Consider the following 20,855-nt stretch of genomic DNA (forward strand, 5'->3'; position numbering starts at 1 on the left):
GAAACTCTCCTGATGTATCTGAATGACATATTTGTCCTTTCACCCAGTTTTGAGGCCCATCTTCAGCATTTAGACCTGGTACTGGGTTGGTTTAATCCTGGGTTCTTTATTTCAGGTGAATGTGCATTGCCTGGGACATGTGGTGGTTGGGGGAGAACTATCCCCAGATCAAAGTAACTGAAAGCAGTGCCGCCCCTGGCAAAAACCCACTGCTGTTACATGGATATCTTTTCTTGGATAAGTTTTCCATATACATTTTACTTGTCTTGTAATTGATCTGAACGTAGCTGAAATCTGTAAATATGTTTGTGCTCTATTAAGGATTGAATACCTGTATACAATTACTCATGGGGTGAGTTATGTTGCAGCAAGAATTACAATTTACAATTTACAATTTACAATTTAGTTATTTGGCAGACGCTTTTTACCAAAGCGACTTACAATTGGTGCATCAGTCGGATTTCTAATACCTTCAACAGAGATCATAATAAGACTGAGCGTCAAATTGCCCTTTCGCATTGCGCCCCTGGAATACTTTTACAAACAGAAATACAAGACAAAGGTTTTTTTTTGTTTGTTTTTTTTTCTCTAGGGAAGGGAGGTTAGGCATTGGGGGACAGGTGTGTTCTAAAGAGGTGGGTTTTCAGTTTCCTGCGGAAGATGGTAAGAGACTCTGCAGTCTTGACTGCCTAGGGGAGGTCGTTCCACCACCTCGGGGCAATGGCGGAGAAGAGGCGTGGTCGGGAGGAGCGGCTGCCGGGTTCCCGGAGTGAGGGGACCGTCAGTTGTCCGGAGGACGTGGAGCGGAGGGTGCTAGTTGGGGTGTAAGGCGTTATAAGAGACTGAAGGTATGATGGGGCAGAGCCTCTTGTGGCCTGGTAGGCCAGCACCAGTGTCTTGAACTGGATGCGGGCTGCTACCGGAAGCCAGTGGAGTGCAGTAAGCAGTGGAGTGACATGAGAGTGCTTAGGGAGGTTGAATACCAGGCGTGCAGCGGCGTTCTGCACGAGCTGGAGCGGCCTGATGGCGCAGGCCGGCAAGCCAGCCAGTAGAACGTTGCAGTAGTCCAGGCGGGAGATGACAAGCGCTTGGACCAGGAGCTGGGTTGCCTGTTGCGTGAGGAAAGGGCAGATTCTCCTGATGTTGTATAGGGCGAATCTGCAGGATCGTGTGACTGCTGCGATGTGCCCGGAGTATGTCAGCTGGTTGTCAAGGGTTACGCCAAGGTTTTTGGCTGCTGAGGTGGGAAACACCGCAGATCCCTCGATGGTGATTGTAGTGTCGATCGCTGGGGAGTTCTTAGCAGGAGAAAACAGGAGCTCCGTTTTCTCCGGGTTAAGTTTGAGATGGTTAGCAGACATCCAGGAGGCAATGTCAGCTAGGCAGGCTGGGATGCGAGGTTGAACCTGGGAGTCAGAGGGGGGGAAGGAGAAGAACAGCTGTGTGTCATCAGCGTAGCAGTGGTAAGAGAGGCCATGGGTGGAGATAACCTGGCCAAGTGATCTGGTGTAGAGGGAGAAGAGAAGTGGGCCAAGTACTGACCCTTGTGGGACACCTGTGTGTAGAGTGCGGGTGGAGGAGACCGATTCCCTCCAAGAGACCTGGTAGGAACGGTCAGACAGATAGGACTTGAACCATGCGAGTGCAGAACCCGCGAAGCCCAGCCCAGCAAGGGATGAGAGGAGGATCTAGTGGTTGACCGTGTCGAATGCTGCGGAGAGGTCTAGGAGTATGAGGACAGAGCTGAGAGACTTTGCTCTGGCCAAGTGGAGCTCCTCCGTGACAGCAAGGAGGGCCGTCTCGGTGGAGTGGCCGGCTTTGAATCCGGATTGATTTTGATCCAGGAGATTGTGCTGTAGAAGATATGGTGAGAGTTGGTTATATACTGCACGTTCCAAGGTTTTGGAGAGAAACGGTAGGAGAGAGACTGGGCAGTAGCTACTGACATCAGCAGGGTCTTGGCTGGGCTTCTTGAGCAGTGGCTTGACCCGTGCTCTCTTCAGGGCAGAAGGAACCGTACCAGTAGATAGGGAGCTGTTGATCAAGGACGAGATGAAGGGCAGAATGTCGTCCGAGATGGCCTGAAAGAGAGGGGAGGGGATGGGATCAAGAGGACAGGTAGTAGGACGATGGGATTTGATAAGTAAGAGAGCTTCAGCGTCAGATAGAGGGGAGAAGGAGGAGAAGATGGGGGGGGGGGATGCAGGATCCGAGGTGGGAGGGGAAGGGGTGAAGGAGTGGCAGATCTGATTGATCTTCTTCTCGAAGAAGGAGACAAAGTCATCAGCAGATAGGGATGAGGGAGGAGGAGGAGGAGGAGGAGAAAGGAGGGAGGAGAAGGTGGAGAAGAGTTTGCAGGTGTTGGAGGAGGCAGAGTTCATCCTAGAGTGGAAAAAGTCAGATTTGGCAGCGGACAGGGTAGAGGAGAAAGAAGAAAGAAGAGAGTGGTAGTGGGACAGGTCATTGGAGGATCTCGATTTCCGCCATCTCCGTTCAGCTGCGCGAAGTTTGGTTCTGTCGGCACGGATACTATCAGTCAACCAGGGACTGGGAGCGGAGAGGCGGGCCGGTTTGGTGACTGGGGGGCAGAGGGTGTCCAGGGTGGAGGCCAGCGCAGAGAGGACCGTAGAGGACTTCTCTTCCACGGGGAGAAGTGAGAAGGCTCCTACAGATGGGAGAGAGGAGCAGACCATGGAAGAGAAGGCACTAGAGGAGAGAGTACGAAGGTTACGTCTAGCTGCGACTGGTAGCTTGGGTGCTGAGGATTTCAGGGAGGGAGAGATCGAGAGAGAGAAGGACATGAAGAAGTGATCTGAGGTTTGAAGCGGTGTGACCGTGAGATCAGGAACTAGGCAGCCTCTTGTGAAGACCAGGTCCAGTTGATTACCGCCTTTGTGTGTTGCAGTGGACTCCACGAGGGTAAAGTCAAAGGACTGAAGGAGGGAGAGTAGGCTGTCAGATTGAGTAGAATTCGGTAGGTTGAAGTCTCCTAGCAGCAGGATGGGAGTGCCATCTTCAGGGAAGGTGCTGAGGAGGATGTCAAGTTCATCTAGGAATGACTGCAGAGGGCCTGGGGGGCAGTAGAGAACAGTCATATGTAGTTTATAAGGGGAATAAACAGAAACAGCATTAAATTCAAACGATGTTGGGGAGATAGAAGGGAGAGATGTTGCTTGGAATCTCCACAAGGGGGAGATCAGGAAGCCAGTTCCCCCACCCCTTCCCGAGGGTCTGGGAGTGTGGGAGAAGGAAAAGGCCGTGGAGAGGGCAGCGGGAGTGGCCGTGTTCTCCGGTGTGATCCACGTCTCGGTGAGGGCCAGAAAGTGCAGGGACATCAAGGAGGTTTGGGCGGAGATGAAGTCGGCCTTCTGTACCGCCGATTGGCAGTTCCAGAGACCACCTGAAATGCCAGTAGCAGTGTTAGCAGAGCGTGGTGGATGGATGAGGTTAGACAGGTTGCGTCCGCGAGGATGCTTTGGACGCCACCTGCGGAGATTGCAAGAGGAAACTTGAACAGGAATAGGGAGATGACACATGATTAGTGTGAGGGGGACAAGGTTTTTTAGGAGGTATGGAAGAGACACAATTACATTTAACATTATTTTTTGTGCAGTCCTAGGTTTCTCAGCCACATTTTACCCCTAGTGATACAAATTTGTAGCCCTCCCATCGATGTAATGGCTCGTTATTCTATAGACATAGGGGAATTTACAGGTGGGAGGGACATCTGACATGTTCAATTGAGTGCAGTCTTAGAATACAGTTAAATCTATTCCACAGGTCCTGAATTATATTTAAATCTATTGTGCTAATGCAAAGTGTATTGTGAAAAATTAAACAGTATTTATAAGGCACAGCTAAAATTAGCTTAAAGGCGACAAACCATAGAAAAGAACATACCACTACTGGCAAATGTAAGTTTTCACATGAACAGCCACAAACATTTGTTTATAATATATATGTTTTAATATATCACCCAGACAACTCAACAATATTTACATTCCCAAACCAAAACAAAAACTCCAACAAAAGGAAAAGAGATTGGGAAAAATAAGTAGAAAAAACTTTTATTCTGCTGGGATTTCAATTCAATTCAAATTCACAAATTTGCTACGTTGGAGCTCAAAGCGAAAAGACTAGGGCTGTGTCTGAAATGGCATACTACATACTACTCGCATACTGATCTTGACGGAAAAGTAGTAAGTAGTATGCAGTACATTTTGCAGTACACGACAGTTACCCGGATGATGTACTACTCTGGCGAAAATTTGCAGTATACAACCAGAGCTCACTTCGTTGGGTACTGCATCCCATGAAGCAGCGCAGTGATTTCCAACTATCAAAAAATTAAAAAAGCATGGCGGGTAGCAACAGAACCGGCTTCAAGTTCAACTCCAGCTGCAGTTCCGAATATAAATGTATAAGTTGCATATTTTGGTGTAATAAGTATTCATACGCTTTCTTATAGTGCTACTTTTGATAGATATTTGTGGTAGTCATATGTTGTTCGACTTTAACAACAGATAGCCCAACCGATAGCAAACGTGTAGTACACTACAAAAGTTCTCATAAATGCTACTAGCGTGTGGAATAGTGTGCAGTACACAGTGTATACTGGGCCAGTATGCAGTATGCAGTACACTAGCATGCCATTTCGGACACAGCCTAAGACTGGGTACTCTGTACCAAAAAAGGGTACCTCCGAGGCGACAGCTAAACAATTTCTGTCTGTTGTAGTGAAGTAGTCCCTCGTCGGATGAGTTCCTTACCACCCAAATTACACTCTCCTCAATCAGCACGAAAAATAGTTAGCTTGCCGGCTATCCTCACGAACTCCGTTCCTGGGTTAGTCGAATTGTAAGGCCCTTGGGTTCCACTCCAGTCAAATCAAACTTTGACTGAATGTCATACACAGTTAGTATTCCTACAATGGGTTTTCTCTTACTACCTGGACGGAGGTTATGTTTTCGGTATGGTTTGTTTGCTCGTCTGTCTGTCTGTCTGGATGTCAATGGGATTACGGAAAAAAAATACCAGGCCGCTTTTCATGAAACATGTTAGAGGGGTGTAGCGTGGGCTAAGGAAGAACTCATTAAATTTGGGAGCGGATATGAGTCACGGGGTGGATCCACAAATTATTTTTCACTGTTGTTAACATTGCAAGATAGGGCATTTGGCCTTTGGCGGAGCTCTGCGCTCTCCGAGTGCCTTCTTGTATTCTTGATGTTTCTCTCTGTTTCTACTTTACCCATTTCAAATGCAATCAATCACCAGTGAATTTTAATGTGAATTATTCAAATTAGCAAGGCCCTAAAAATGATATGTAATGTTGTAATGTTTGTATATGTAAGATATGTAAGATGTAATGTTCATTGTTATGATGTACTCTTACACAGTTTGGATCTCCTAAATATTTAGTGCAGCTCTAGCCCATGTTGTGTACCTGAGTATAACCCTGTTCTTGTTCACTTTAATAACTTTGATCAATTGCCTTCTGCCCTCATCTCATAAAAAGCTGATTTTCTCTTGTAAAACAAGAATGTTTAATCTTAAACCAGCCTGAGTCTGGGTTAGCAAAACCATGGATGTAGAGCGTCTAAAGTCTCTGATTGGTTGTTTCTCTTTACTGCTGTGTGATAAGATCACTTATGTCCTCAGTTCGGAGGCAACACCCATGTCATTGAACATTAGGGTAAAAGCTATACTGAAGCGGGTGCTTGTATTCTCTCTCACCCTCTGATGGGCATCTTTATGTTATGTTTTTAGATACTTCCTGGCACGCTTGTGCCGGATCCAGTGACCGCAGAGGCTCTGCATGCCACTGGGTCTCTAGTCCCAGCTCCTGTTGAAACAGAAGCGGTACCTGCCTGGTCTTGCTCCTTTTCTGGTCATTTCAGAGGCTCCTGTGCCAGTGCTGGTCTCAGCTCCTGTCCCTGCTGCCTCGGGTGCTGAGTTGCAGCCCCAGTGTGTACAGCAGCACTAGAAGCTCCACCTCCAGAACCTCTTGATCACCTGTCCAGTCTCCTGATTCACCTCCAGAGCCTTCTGACCTCCCAGTTCTGTCACCTGCTCCACCTCCAGAGCCTGTTTTGTTCCTTTTTTGTCCAAGGTGGTCTGTCGCATGACGGGAGCTGTGCTGTAGAGGCAGTGGTACTGTCACACCCTGGTTCTCTCTCTCCCTCTCTGCTGGACATCTTTGTTAGGTTTTTAGTTATTTCCTAGATTCCTTGGTTCACCCAGTTACCTGTTGCTCATTTGTTGCGTCTGTTCTGGTTTATCTAGTCCTGTTCTGTTTGTATAAATACATCTGGTTTTGTTATGTTAGCTTGCGTGGTACTGTATTGTCGTTATTTTGATGTCTGAGTTTTTCATTTTTGTGTCTAAGTTCTGAGAAGTCTTTTGTTAGTTTAAGCCTCTTTTGTTTCCTTTGTATTGCTGTATGCAAAAAGGCTGAGTTTGCATGCTGCTGTATGCAAAAAGGCTGAGTCATCAACACATGCATCCAGTATCTTAAGTTTGTGGCAATAAGAAGTAGGCTCTACTGTAACACTACTCTTCAGCTACTACTTTCATTACTGCAACCCAAAACACAACACTTTCTGCTAGATCAAAAATGCGTAATATACACCTCTTCATTTTGGTGGTCGTCAGAATTGTTTTAACTGGGTATGTTGCACTTTTACGTTTGAGTACTGTTGGATTGTGCAGATGAATGGGGCTCAGATGTCTTTCACTGAAAAGAAAAAGCTTTACTAATGCAATTCTGTCAACAGCATACTATGGTGTTACTCCTCACTGATAACTCTCTCCTAGCATGCCTCCTGTTCTGAGTACAGTTTATATAGAGGCTTCTGTCCTAATTTTAAACAATTCTAACAATTTATATACCCCTCCCCCAGCATAGTGGGCGTGTTTTCACCTTGGCCTTGAACTCACAGCATTGGTAGCAGAGAAAATTCAAAGGTGTACATACCAGGATACATATACTAGAATTAACAGGTATGAGGATACAGAAAAAATAATGTAACATATTTCATGAGAATCTACATGTTTAGCACCATGATTAAACAGTACCATGTCCAAAAACTTAAGACAAGAGTAAAGCTGAGAACATTTCTTGTTGTTGTTGTTGTTTTCTTTTAATAAAAGGGGGAGTGAATTTTGACATTAAGCTTGAAAAATGCAAAATCTGCACATTAAAACCAACAGTCTTTTTGGTTGTTTCTGGCGCCCCTTTAGTTTAGGTTACCTAAAGCATTATTTTACAAATAGAGGATGATGAGGGTTATTAAGCTAATCTAAGTAATATCTAATAGCCCACTGTAACGAGCATGATGATGTGGTGTGCATGTGAGTGAACAGCATGAGAACCCTGCAGCAGGCAGGTTGTGTGTGTGTGGGAAGGAGACATTACTACGGTAGTTTCCCTATCCATCCGTGCCCCAAATAAAGAGCCATTGCTAAGCTGGCCCAAGTTCGTGTCTCTGTCAGTTCATTCTGCACAACTATGTGCCGCCCTGTGTCTTCTCCAAACACCACCTTGACAGTTCAGTGGAGTGGAGCAGGAACGGGCCTTCCTGCCCACAATCCTGAACGTGCAGTGCCGCCAGGAGATCGTTACACCACGTAGGAGCCATGTTTCAAATAGGGATGAACCGATCCGAATTTTTCAGTCTGATACCGATACCAATACCTGGGCTTTGGGTATCAGCCAATACTGAGTACCGATCCGATACCGGTGTTTAATTAATAAGCCATATGCCTCACTGTGTGGAAGACGCTGGGATCATTCTTTTATGTGTAAGGCAACACCAGGCTTGACTTAAACATTGCTTTCCTAACTTTGTAAAACAAAATGTAACAAATATATATATATATGTATATATATATAAATTTATTGAACTGTTATTTATTATTAAAATAATAAATAATTGTGCACCAGCAACTGAATTCGAGGACCTTTTCTGTTATTTTTGTTGCTTTCACACTAGGGAAGTTTCTCACGTCTTTGCAATGCACCTCACAAAGTTAATGCTTCTTCGAATCGTCCCCTTTCTTTGTTTGGCTGAGCTCGTCGTGTTCTTTGGCATGATGCTTCTGGAGGTGCTTGCCCTGCCCACACTAACCTGGGTGAGTTTGAAAACACATAATTATTTCTCTGTTTACCCCCTCTGTCCACACTAAAACAGCATTTTCCACCACCCAAAACTATACTTTACCAAAATGCTCTCTGAGGTGCATAAATTTGAAAACACTGGGTTCATGTTGTAATGTGGACAGGGAAAACATAGAGTTTCAGAGACGATGACGTATGGTTGCCAGGACACTGGCGAAAGTTTGTGCTTGAGACACCAAAACAAACATGACGGGCAAAATGCAGTCAATGCTGCTCCATCTATCAAATTTGCTAATCTATCTTCAATTACAGATCATCATACTGTACAGTGCACATGCACTGCTCCAACATAAAAGATTAGCTTGATATTTGCTGGCCCAGTTTTTCCTCCGGCATCCTCATCAGTGTGCCTCAATTAGTTCCTCCTCACAGAGCTCCACTGATAAATTACCTCATTCATGAATAAAATAACAATGTGTCCTTTAACAGCTGCTGTTAATGCTGCTTGAAAGGCTATAAATCCACAGCCAACTCTATGGTGTAGTTTTATCTAAAACATTAGATAGATTTTGATGGTGTGACTGCCTGGATCCATTTAACATGAAAATAAAAACTTTAAAAAAAACTTGTAGAGGATGTGCATCACACCCTGGTCCTCTCTTTTCCCCTCTAGTGGCTAGTTTTGACTAAGATCTGTGTTATTTCCTGGGTTCCTTAGTTCACCTCTCAGCTTAATGATTAGTCCCACCTGTGTCTTAGTTTAGTCTTGTTAAGTTCTGTATAAATACTCCTAGTTTTTGCCTTGGTTCTTTGTATGGAATTGCTTTGTCTTATGCTGCGTTGGTTTGTCTGTCTGCTTGTTTTCAATCCTGAATCTGCGATCCTGTAAGTTCCTTGCACTCTTTTGTTCTATGTTTGATTTAAATAAACTGAAAACAACCTGCGCATGTATCCAGTCTCTTCAACCAACTGTAATAATGTCATCTGTCCTTAACCATCTGCACAAATAGTCTCACACCTCATTTTTGGATGGAAAACTACACACAGATGTTCAAGGAACAACTAAAGAATACCTAGGTTAGCTTTATTATCAGTGAAATCTTACTAGAGAAATGCCAAAAACTGACATTTAGAAAAGCCTCAAAATTCTACATATTATTAGATAATCACAAAGTGCTACTCAAATAGAGTAGAATCTCACAGGCTTCAGAGGTCCAACAAAAACATCTTTTTTGTAATTATTACTTTAAATGTCCTTCTCAATTCTCTCTTTCTATTGTAGGTATGTTAATTTTCTAAAGGAAAATTAGGACTGCAGAAAAGCACTACTTTCTGGGGTTCCATGTGCACTATTACATCTTCATCGACCAACCAGAGGCAACTCCTACCCCAAACCAATCACTCCAATCGCTGACATGAGTTCATATTCCATCGCATGGACAGGCTGCAGGAGATCATTCAGGGCCGCTTGATCTTTGAGGCTGACTACATCTTTAGCCTTGACGTTGACAGCAAGTTCCATGGTCACTGGGGAGCAGAATCCCTCAGCCAACTGGTTGCCACACTGCATCCAGGCTTCTATAAAGCAAACCGTCAGTATTTTCCATATGAGCGCTGTCCGGAGTCACAGGCTTACATCCGTGTAGAAGAAGGCGACTATTATTATAGTTGAGCTGTAATTGGTGGTCATTTGGAGGATGTATATCGGTTGGCAAAGACATTTAAGGAACTGAACATTGATGCCTCCAAGTCTATAGAGACACTATGGCAAGAGGAGAGTCACCTGAACAGATACTTCCTCTACAATAAGCCGACCAAGGTGCTGTCTCCAGAGTACCTGTGGCAAGATGTCCATTCCAAACTTCAAGAGATAAAAATCATCCATTTCACTCAGGTCATCAAAAACAATGCCGCAGTCCATCCTAATCCCTAAATTTAAGGAATAAGATACCTGACTCTCAGTGGAACAGCCTTCGAGTCACAGAATCAGTGTGATGGTCACATCAAGGGATAAACTCTCTCAAATTGCTATTCTTATTCCTCAAATCTAAAATGTAATACTTAAAACTGGGTGATGAAACCCAATTAAGCTTGAGTCTTTCTGCAAAGTATTTATGAACAGTGTCTTTTTCTCAGGGCTCAGTCATAATGCCAATGCAGTTATAACTTTGTTTGTCAAAAGTGACAGTACTTGCCTCATTTAACAACTGTGGCTTGTTTTTGTTGATATAATGTTCTAAATAAAAAAAGCACCCTTTTCAGTATTCAGCTTTTTAAAAATAATACAGCAAATTAATGTGAAACTTTAATTTTATAATGATTCAGGTTATGAAACTGTTTTTTTTTTTTAAAGTCAACATGATTGTAATTCCACGATTAACTGGTTAGTTCCCCCAATATTACAATGCACATTGCAACAATGTAGATCTAAGGAACTGTGTGATAAGCTTATATTTCCAGGTGTACTTGTTTTTGGTATAAAAGTGTCATCTAACGTGAACTATGCAAGACCCTTTGATTTAATTAAGAAAATGTCACTTGCATTGTCTTGATTAGCCACTTTTACTAGCAAATCTTGATTATAAAATCTTGATTTGGGTTATTTATTTTCATTTGATACCAGGGAAATGTCTGTAAAAAATCTGCCTCAAGTCTTCCCTTATTCCAGACACTAGTGTTTAAAGACTAAAAGACTAAAACATCTGATTTCAGCCTTGTGGTTAGCATGAATGAATGAATGAATGAATGAATGAATGAATGACAGTAGTCATTGCGGTTAGTATTAGTCTAACTAGTCTAAAAGATGTGTTCACTCCACTTTGCAAACATGTACACTCATTGACTGCTAACTACCCCTCCAATCGATGTTAGCAGCATGGTCTGTTCATGAAGTGGCCCATCACAAAACCATGTCAGCGGTATGCTCATGATGACAACTAGCCAATGGCTGAGATGATAAGAAATTCCAAGCACCTCCCACTGGCCATCTCACCACACCAGGTCAGTGACATCATCGACTATGGTGACCTGTGACTACTGTATGTGTTCTGACCTGATGTACTGCCGAACCGCTGAAGTCCTCAGAGCAATCATTCGTTCAGGCTCAAAAGATTCACTGACCATCCTGATGAGGTTGCACAATGCAAAAAAACCAGCGACTACTAAGACTCAAAGCACCCCCTACTCCCCTGAGCAGCTGTTGACAAGGTTCCAGGACACCAGCACAAAACACTGGGTGACTATGCTGACAGTGAGACTCAAAACATCCCTCTAGTGCCCTGAAGAGATGTTGAGAAAGTTCAAATGCATCAATTACATCAGATATATCTTTTGACACTTACTTTTCACAAATACAATAAAACTGAATGTAGTTGATGTCAGATTGTTAGCTTCTAGTTGTCTTCAATATCCAGCACTGTATCTACTCTACAGTCTTTCAGTGTTCTCTCATGAAAAACAGTCACAATGTTCATTTCATGACACAGGAAAACAACCCTCCATCAACTGATGAAGAACTGCAGAATCTCAAGTTACTTCAGAAGCTGATCAGCCAACTGGCAGAGACTGCTTGTCCAAAGGTGTGTCAACTAGAGTCAAAACTGACTGACCAAGACACTGACCATGATGCTGACTTGAGGGCATCAACTGTGATCCTTGACCTCCCAGAGGACACCACTCTAGAGCTGGGCACTGATGACAGCACCAGTAAGTTGGAGAGTCGTCTTTGCTTTCATGTGAATAAGTGCCAGACCATGAGTCCAGGAATGTGCAAGTCACTACTAAACCCTTCAGTGGATGTGGAAGAAACCTAGACCGAACCAAGATGACCTGTCTCATTTCTTGAATCTCAAGTTCTAGTTAAGGAGAACCTTTACACACTCAGGTTCACTTGGAGAGGAGGAAGGGACTGTGAAGATTGTTGAAATGTGTCCCTTCTTCAGGAACTACAAAGATGTGAGTACCTTTTACAACTCCTTATTAACTGATCACAGATCAGTTTGTCTGAGTAATTAAAAAAAGCTTAACAACCATCTAGCTTTTTGGCCATTATTAAAGCACTGGTGCCACTGAGCAAAAGTTAAAAAAGTTATGTGTCAAGTGTTTCCTCACATGCACACAAGGGCAGCCAGGCAAGTGCAAGAGCACAGGAGTACACAGTACACAGTACAGATCAGAGTGTTTACCTGTTTCTGATTAGTGCATGCTGGATTCCGCCTGCTAGTCCAAACTTTTAAGCCAAACTGGAGTCCAAAATGGTTTGCTGTTTTTATTGTATCAAAAATTCTATTGATTTTTCAAACTCAGACTGAGGATGGACTGCTACAAATCCTTGAGACGGCCACCAAGAACTTCTTTGACCAGATCTAATCTCACTGGGAAAATGTTTGCTAAAATGCAGTCTTCTTTGGATTTTGGAACAGGTTAATGAAACCACTGTAAAGGCCCAAAATGTAATAATGACCAATAATGTAACAACTTCTCATGTTATAGTCAGGTTGTTACACTACTATAGTCAGGTTGTTACACTACTAGCTTGGTGTAGTGTATAACAAATAAATGATGAACAACAATATTACAACTTACAACAATGTGGCCAGGTAACTGCATTGCTGACTTGGTGCAGAGGCAAAAAATGATCAGCAACCAATAATCTAATAACAGCCAAAATCTAATAAAACGTAATGTAATAAAGCCAAAATATATTAACTGGCTAATAATGTAATAAAATTGTGAGCCAGTAACGTAATAACATTTTTACCAATAATGTAATAAGTTATTACATCGCTAGTAGATTATAACGTTATTGGCTCAGCACCTAGTTGTTTTTTGTTTGTTTGTTTTGTTTTTTTGTTTTGTTTTTTAATATTGTATAACACAAACCAATAATGTAATTACATTCCGGTACCACGGGTTAAAGTTTGATCAGGTAAGACTGAATAAAGTGGTTTACACTACGTGTGAAAGTCTATTTAACTTCAGAAGTCTTACTTGGCTTTAATTTCACCTTAGTATCTGAAGCCACTACAATTTCTGTGCTTGCTTTTAGCATGGAGTTGTAGACAGAGATTCCCATGTAGTCTTATTGTTAAGGTTCCATTGTGAGTCCAAGTATATACGCAAACATCGGGTGCAAAACACAAAGCTCAGCAAATAATGAGTGCTAGGAGATGTACATGCTAGGAGATGCTCAACTAAATGTACTTGTTCTCAGCACCACAAGGAGGAAACACAATTGGTTTAAAAGTGGCACGTGTTCTGAATAGGATCACTATATGCATTATATGCAATGATTTTTATCTCTATAAATATGCCTTGCATCAATGAATTCTTTATTTCTCTTATTCAGTAAATCAACATATCAGTGAGTAAGCTGGCTGGTCAAATGCCAACCAAGAGAGGAGTGTAACCATGGTCTCCCATAATTAACAGTATCTTTAACCGATCTCTTTTTTTAAACTCTATGACTGTGTCACTTTGTCAAAAGTTGGTTTTGCTGCTTACTCTTCCAATAGACAAAACCTGATTGCACAGCCAAATCGTTGAACAAAAGGAAAGAGAAGGCAGTTGAGATATCAATACTGCTGTTTTTAATGGGGGGCAAACCATTTCCCTGCTTGAAGCAGAACCTTCATTATTTTTTTCCTCAATTGCCTAACCCAAAAAAGCTGAGATGAGGAAAAGGGGTCCTGCTGCATGTCCTTTAGGGAAGTTTGGGTCAGTGTAAAAAGGGACTGGAGTTTCAAATGACATGATATGCTTGATATGCAGCAGGTGGGACGGTGGGCAGGCTGGTGTCGGTGCAGGTGCTGGAGCTCACACTGGAGTGTCAGTCAAGACACAAGGCAGGGTCAGGTCCAGTCCGGTTTAATGAAAGACTGTATGTGAGTGAGTGTGTGTGTGTGTGTGTGCGTGTGTGCGTGTGTGTGCATGCATGATCACTGGCTTCAGTTGAATCATTCCTGAAATCCCCAGTTTTGTGCTGTGAGGTTTATGCATAACAATGTCAAATGACTACAGTTAATGTCATTAATCTGCATGTTGGTTGACTACCACAGAGGAGGGAGGCTTTTAGAAAACTGATCTCAACTTGGACACCACCAAGGCCGCCCAAGATGGGTGGGTGTACTCCTGAAAGAGACTGGGCATAGCAATAGTTCAGACCATGGAAAAGCGGGGGACTAAGTGATAACGCAACAAATCAAGCACATGCCTATACCATATCAGATTGAGAATGTTACAATAATACACACAAAGGCAGAATTACTCACTTATGTTGATTTTTTCTTCTCATGCCTATATGTAGAAGGAACCAAAAGATGGAGCACAGCTCGGATTTACAGCCACAGAAGTATCAAAAATGACAAAGGAGGCAACCCGCACCTTCGATGTACCAAAAAAAAAGTGGTGTATGGCACTTGTGGTGAAACAGAAGGACCCCTGAGAAAGAATGCCTTTGACTTTTACAGAATCCCAAGACTGGATGTGGATGTGATATAGAAATTAAAGAAATAAGGAAACACAATGTTGAACCCAAAGTGTCAATCTGTTCAATGACACTCCTTTTCATCTTATCCCACAAGCACCTTCTTTGACCATGTTCACTGAGCAATTGGACCTCAGACCTCTTTGCCATAATATCTGGTCTGAAATCAAATTATGAAAAATGTTTATAAATGTCTATAAAATGGACTGTAAGTGCAAAAGCTATTGATGTCATTGAAGAAAGTCATAATCTGACGAAATCTACTGGTTTAATGAGAATTTAATGAATTGGGTGATGTTTTTATCTATCATGGTGAGGTACCCACCTTACTGTGTTTGATAGCCTACAAAAAACATTCATTAGTTAGTGTCTTATATTGTTTTTTTTCTCTCGAGGCTAGTTTTTTCAAACACTATAAACAGAAAACATTTAAATTCTTATGAAATTATGGGTCTGGAAACATTAAAAGAAAGTATTTATACTGTGCATTTACCTGTGGTGTAAAACTGACAAATCTTAAAACACTGAATCATAACCCAGCTTGGAATACTTATAGATTAATCAGTTACACAAATTTTCTTTTTCTAAGTCAAGAAAATGCATGCATGAATGTCATGTGTCTCCCTTTTTTCATAAGCCATAATGTCATGACCTGGTTTCAGTGTTATCTACATGGTTCACTGTCACGGCCCTCTGGGCTTTGCCCCTTTTCCCCCAGGCCGTGGTTTTGGTTATCTTTTTTGTGTGTTCCCTGGTAGGCATGCTGGTGGTGTAGCAGGAGGCAATCAGCCCAGTTGGGTACACCGGCGCGCAGTTGTACCCGGGTTTAAAAGCTCTGCCCCTCCACCTCTCCCTGCCCCTCCTCTCCTTTCTTTTTGTTCGTTTTAGGTTGCCAGGGTGGACGTTAATTTCGGAGGTGGCCGGTCAGACTGACGTGGTTTCGTTTATTGAACTTCTTTTGGAATCCCTGATGGCTCACATTCGTTTTCTTTTGAACTGATTAAATAAATTTTGTTTGTTAAGCCTGATCCGCATTCTCTCCCCCCTCATTTATTGTTGCACTCACCTTGTGGGCGTAACATTCACCAAAAGAAGTTCTCCAGCAAATATAATGGTCCAATCACTTTTTTGTTGTCTTCTCTGCTAATTATATTTTTAATGTGAATGGAAATTTACCATGTATGCTTCAAATTTACCATGCATGGCCCATACTGGCCTATTCCAAAAGAAATGCAGCGTAATATTATGAGACAGTTACATGCACAGTGGATGTCCCAATACACTTGAAGGATCGGACTTGGGTGAAGCCTCACTGTATGTCATCCAACCAAGGTTGTGGATTACCAGGCACTGCGCCTAAGTGATATATCTGGGTATTTGTACTTTGTATCAATATTTTTTTAAGATTTCAGAGTACATCCAAATGTTCACATCAAACTAATATAATTATGTTTATTTTACTGCAACACATTTCAAGTTGTAACGCTCATTACTTCTTTAATTGGTACATTAGGAAGTCAAAATTTCTCTGTCTTGTTTGGCACAGACAGATCTTTTGCGTCTTGGTGGCTGTCAGAAAGGGCACTGCAATATCACTGCATACTGTAGGCTACTGAACCCACACCAGATTTTACTGCAGAAGGACCTCACTGACCTTCATCAGAAGACTGTCACAGTCGCAGCCATGTTTCAGCCATGTCTCTCCCCTGTGTCTCCTGTGCTCCCCCTGTTGTTTCCGTGTGTGTGTGCGCGCGCGTGTGCGTGTGTGTGTGTGCGTGTGTGTGTGTGTGTGTGTGTGTGTGTCTGCGTGTGGGCATGGCACTCCTCTCACTCTCCAGATTGCCGTTCAGCATGCACACCTGCAACCCATCAACCCAGTCAGCTCTACAGCATTCAGCTCTGTCTTCACTCACCTGCTCAGTCAGTATTGCCAGCCGTTACTCCCTTGTGCTCGCCGTCTTGCCTGCTGACATCCCGACCTCCATTCATCTCCATTTCCAAATCCTACAATAAACCTAATCTCATTTATCCTAACACTGAGTCTGTGTCCTGCGTTTGGGTTATCTCTGTTGACCACAACAAAGACAAGTTTATCTTTGTCTTCAGCTGTGATCATTTTGTTTATTGTGGAAGATTAATGAGCGTTTTTTAGGAATTCACCATAAGACTTGTTTCAAGGCACAGTTCTTGGTTTAATTTTCTGATTTAGATAGGTAATGCTTGCTGGCTTACTAACATTATACTTCAAAGAATGAGAATCTCACCTAGCTAGCTACTTAATTAGAAATATGAGGGGAATGTAACTTTTCTTGTCATTGCCAAGCATAGGTTATCTTTTTTCAGCAAGCTGGTATGATGTTATATAGCCAAGGTAGCCAATGTTATGTTAACTTTTGAGGCCATCTAACATTTTTCAAGGCCACTTTCAGTGTTGTGATTATGTCTAAGCAATAATCTTAATACTTTAACCACCTCTGCCAGCTGAGACTATTCGTTTTCAGGTATAAATGCTGCTTGCATCACATGTAATACAATTTTCATCAATAGCTTTCACTTTTCATCAGTGTCTACTATTTTTATTCAATACAAGGATTAGCAAAGTCTGAGATTATAATATATGAGTTTGTCTAATTCTTAAATGCTGTGAAGTTATTAGTGTGACTGTGTTAATGCCCTGCACTGTAGCGTTCACGTGTGACTGTGTGCACTTTTCCCCCTGAACCCCCTAAAGTTTTACCTTTTTAAAATGCTGTCCAAACCCACATAGCGGACCAACAGATGTGGGTCTTTATGAAGACTGATGGCAAACCCGTAGTAAAACCGTATGTCCTTGTTAAACTAATCCAGGTGTAATTCAAGTGGTCCTGTAATGTAAACATGGCCATCTGAATGTGGTTCTGACTTCTGATTTAGGCTAAATAAGAAAAGTGAATTTCATTTTTCACCAGAAAGGTCAGTTTGTTTCTTTTCAGGAGAAAAAATCCTTTAGGGTACATATGCTAAAATCAAAGCATTATTTGATTTTTGTTTTTGTTTTTTGTTTTTCTTTGTTGTTGTTTTTTTTTTGCTGTTTCATTTTGCTGTACTGTCCCCATTATGACATATCCCTTGCACCAATTTCCTCCAAAACATGCAAACTTGGATTATAACAAATATTTGCATAATAATAGCTATTGTTTCATGCAACTCGTCCCATTCTGCTGCTTCTGAATACTTACATCAGACATCCCCTCATTTTTGATTTACATTCTTTGTTTTGTGGGGAGAGACAACTCTAGGTTCTGCTTGTATATTCTGGACCTGTTTGAACCAAAATGTTCTGCATATATTCATGTTGTAACAACTCTGCAGCTTCATTGACTGAGCATGAATGTGGTAGCACAAGGGTAAAAGAGGAAGATCCCTTTGTTTTCACTGTTTGAACCTCATGTACCTTGAGATTTGACATGGGTCAGCCTTTTCTTTCCTTTCCATGGTCATTTAATCTCCTGAGAAAAAGCCATTTGCCTTTGCTCTAATCAGTACCCAACTTTGTACCTTGAAGCAACAGAGACAGAGAAGGAGGCGAAAATTGGCTAAATGCCTAATTTTTTGGATGGACTCTGTCCTTTTATTTTTTTATTGACATTTCCATTCCATTTGTATTTTAGAAAGGATCGTTTGATACTGCCTTATCAAATTCATTTAACCGCAAAGATTAAATGACATTAAATACCAGTAGAAACCCATTACCCCATCATGTAATATATGTTCTTTATTCATACAACATTCATTTTTGCTGCAAAACATTATCTACCTCTCCAACCTAATCAATTCACACCATCCAGTTTTAATTAAAGTATAGTAAGCAAAGTTAAGTAAGTAACATTGATTTGAGGGAATTTGTTTTCTTGAGGTCTGTCACTCAGAGGCCAATCAGACTTCTTACACTACAGGTCTCAAGGTTAGGGATTGGGACGGACTTCAGCATAATTTTTGATAACCTGGGAAAAGCGTATGACTTTGACTTCTTTAGTTTTGGGCTTGAAGTCTTGCCACAGGTATTCTGCAGACAGCACCTTGGTCGGCTTATTGTAGAGGAAGTATTTGTTCAGGTGACTCTCCTCTTGCCATGCTGCCTCTATAGACTTGGAGGCATCAATGTCCAGTTGCTCCTTGCATTTACGTGCCAGCCGATATACATCCTCCAAATGACCACCAATCACAGCTCCACCATAGTAATAGTCACCCTCTCCTGCAGGGATGTAAGCCTGTGACTGTGGACGCCGTTCATATGGAAAATGCTGACGGCCTGTGGTGTAGTAACCTGGATGCAGCACTGCAACCAGCTGGCCCAAGGTCTCTGGGCCCCAGGGACCATAGAATTTGGTGTCGACATCAAGGCTAAAGATGTAGTCAGCCTCAAAGATTAAGCGGCTCTTAATGATCTCCTGCAACCTCTCCATGCGACGTAATGTGATCTCCTGCCAGCGATTTGATCTCGGAATCTTTACAGGTGTCAGGGTACGGTTTGGAGCCAAAGTTACAGCAGGAATTGCCTCTGGCTGGTCAGTGAAGACGTAGTAGTGCACACAGAACCCCAGAAAGTAGTGCTTTTCTGCACTCTCCAGGAAGTCCTTTAAAAAACGCACATACCTATGACAGAAAGAGAGAGCGGAAATGAGACAAGTGGTCAGAAGGTTAGGAAATGGGACAAAAAGAAAAGAACAAAAGGAAGAAGAAACTCACAGAAATTAAGTAAAAAAAAGATGGAATAAGATATTGATACTTTAAGGCCATAGTTTTATATTCTATTTTTTAATTTCAGGCCCTTGGAATAATCTCATAAATGGTATGGAGCCAATTCCCAAAAAAGCGAGTGCAAACACATTTTTTTTCTGCACCAACACAATATTTTAAGTAAAAGGAGAGAAATCTCTGATTTTTTTTTTTCATTGATTTGCCGCAAGTTGATCGACACCTGAAGTATTTGAGGTACAGAATCCATGCTGGACCTATTCTAGTCTGGACCAGACACGGCACAACTCACCTGTCTCCAATTTTTAACATGTATGAGCAAACTGCATGACAAAAACCACTGACCAACAATTCTATCAAACAAATATTGAAAACATAAGGTGATGAGGATTTAGAGTTTCTCTATGATGACTTGAAGGTACAAACGCACTTTCCCACCGCAAACACTGTCGTGGAGATGGTGAGGTTCTGTTGTTTATAAATTGTGTTTAGGAGTGTAGGCTCGAAGGTGCCCTCCCACACAATGGGCGCCAGCCAGGGGGTGACCGTAGAAACATCAGTTCGACTGTAAAACAAAAACACCCACGTATTGGTCCAGTGCAGACGTCTCTGAACAAGGATGCCTCCTATTGGAATAGGGGCCTCAAAAATGATTCATACTTTGATCAAATGAAAAAAAAAAGGTTGCATAATATTAATAACACTAGCTAGTTATTTCAAACATATGCAAACAAAATAGTTTAACAATGTTTACATTACAGCATCATTTTAGTTTAAATTCATTAAACAAGAGGGAAAAAAAGTAGCGCAAGCATCTTTATCCATATATGTTCATCCTCTCTTCACAATGCTATTTTCTACTGCATTTTTTAAACAAAATACATAAGGCTGTTTTCAACCAAAGCTGTTAACTTCACTTTGGTCTGACATATGTTAGAATAAAATAGTTATTTTTATTTTGTTGATGGAACTGATCAAAAAGACAATATGTCTGAAAGTAACAAATCGTGGCTGTGAATGTGTCTCTTACCCCCCCAGGGTGCTGGGCTGCTTGTACAAAAAGCTTAACAAAGAAAAAAAAACATACTGTGTCATCAGTGAATCAACATGGATTATTATTCTCAAGAAACATATCATGTTTGGATTGTTATAAAAATGACTTAAATTAATTTAATTAAATGATTAAATTCAATTTTGTATGCATTATTCCAGAAGTACACACCCTTTTGGTACAAGCATATCCCTCTCTTTGGTGTCCAGGATGTTTGTTTTCATATTGCTGAAAAATCTTGGAATATTAACAGAGAGACAGAACTTAGCTCCATTTAAAATGACAGCATAACCACAATAGCAAACTTGCATGTACAAAAGCCACAACAAAGAACTAAACAGATATGTTGTTAACAATGATTCCCTGTATTCCAGATGCTGGCACTCCCATTGCACAAAAATGCTGGATTGATGAGACAGAGACAGAACTTAAGTGCAATGACTGCTCAGCTACCCTTGGGGGTCTCT

At 41.9% G+C, this 20,855-nt stretch overlaps 1 protein-coding gene and 1 pseudogene across 1 annotated transcript; one reads left to right on the plus strand and one right to left on the minus strand.

The window, feature by feature from the left end:
* The first annotated feature begins 8,304 nt into the window (after positions 1 to 8,304).
* Positions 8,305 to 10,049, plus strand: LOC115819533 (histo-blood group ABO system transferase-like; annotated as a pseudogene).
* Positions 10,050 to 18,544: 8,495 nt separating this feature from the next.
* On the minus strand, positions 18,545 to 20,612 carry LOC115819534 (globoside alpha-1,3-N-acetylgalactosaminyltransferase 1-like). The gene is made up of 4 exons (XM_030783043.1): positions 20,560 to 20,612; positions 20,368 to 20,400; positions 19,768 to 19,902; positions 18,545 to 19,235 (listed from the first exon to the last, which is right to left on the minus strand). The coding sequence occupies exons 1-4, from the start codon at positions 20,610 to 20,612 to the stop codon at positions 18,545 to 18,547; spliced, it is 912 nt and encodes a 303-aa protein (XP_030638903.1).
* Positions 20,613 to 20,855: the final 243 nt, after the last annotated feature.

The sequence above is a fragment of the Chanos chanos genome, chromosome 8, assembly GCF_902362185.1.
Source record: "Chanos chanos chromosome 8, fChaCha1.1, whole genome shotgun sequence".
Classification (NCBI taxonomy): domain Eukaryota; kingdom Metazoa; phylum Chordata; class Actinopteri; order Gonorynchiformes; family Chanidae; genus Chanos; species Chanos chanos.

Coding starts and splice junctions, on each gene's coding strand:
- LOC115819534 (XM_030783043.1), bottom strand. CDS start 20,612: ATGAAAACAAACATCCTGGACACCAAAGAGAGGGATATGCTTGTACCA. Junction 20,401..20,559: donor GATATGCTTGTACCAAAAGG/GTGTGTACTTCT, acceptor TTCTTTGTTAAG/CTTTTTGTACAAGCAGCCCA. Junction 19,903..20,367: donor CAGCCCAGCACCCTGGGGGG/GTAAGAGACACA, acceptor TTTGTTTTACAG/TCGAACTGATGTTTCTACGG.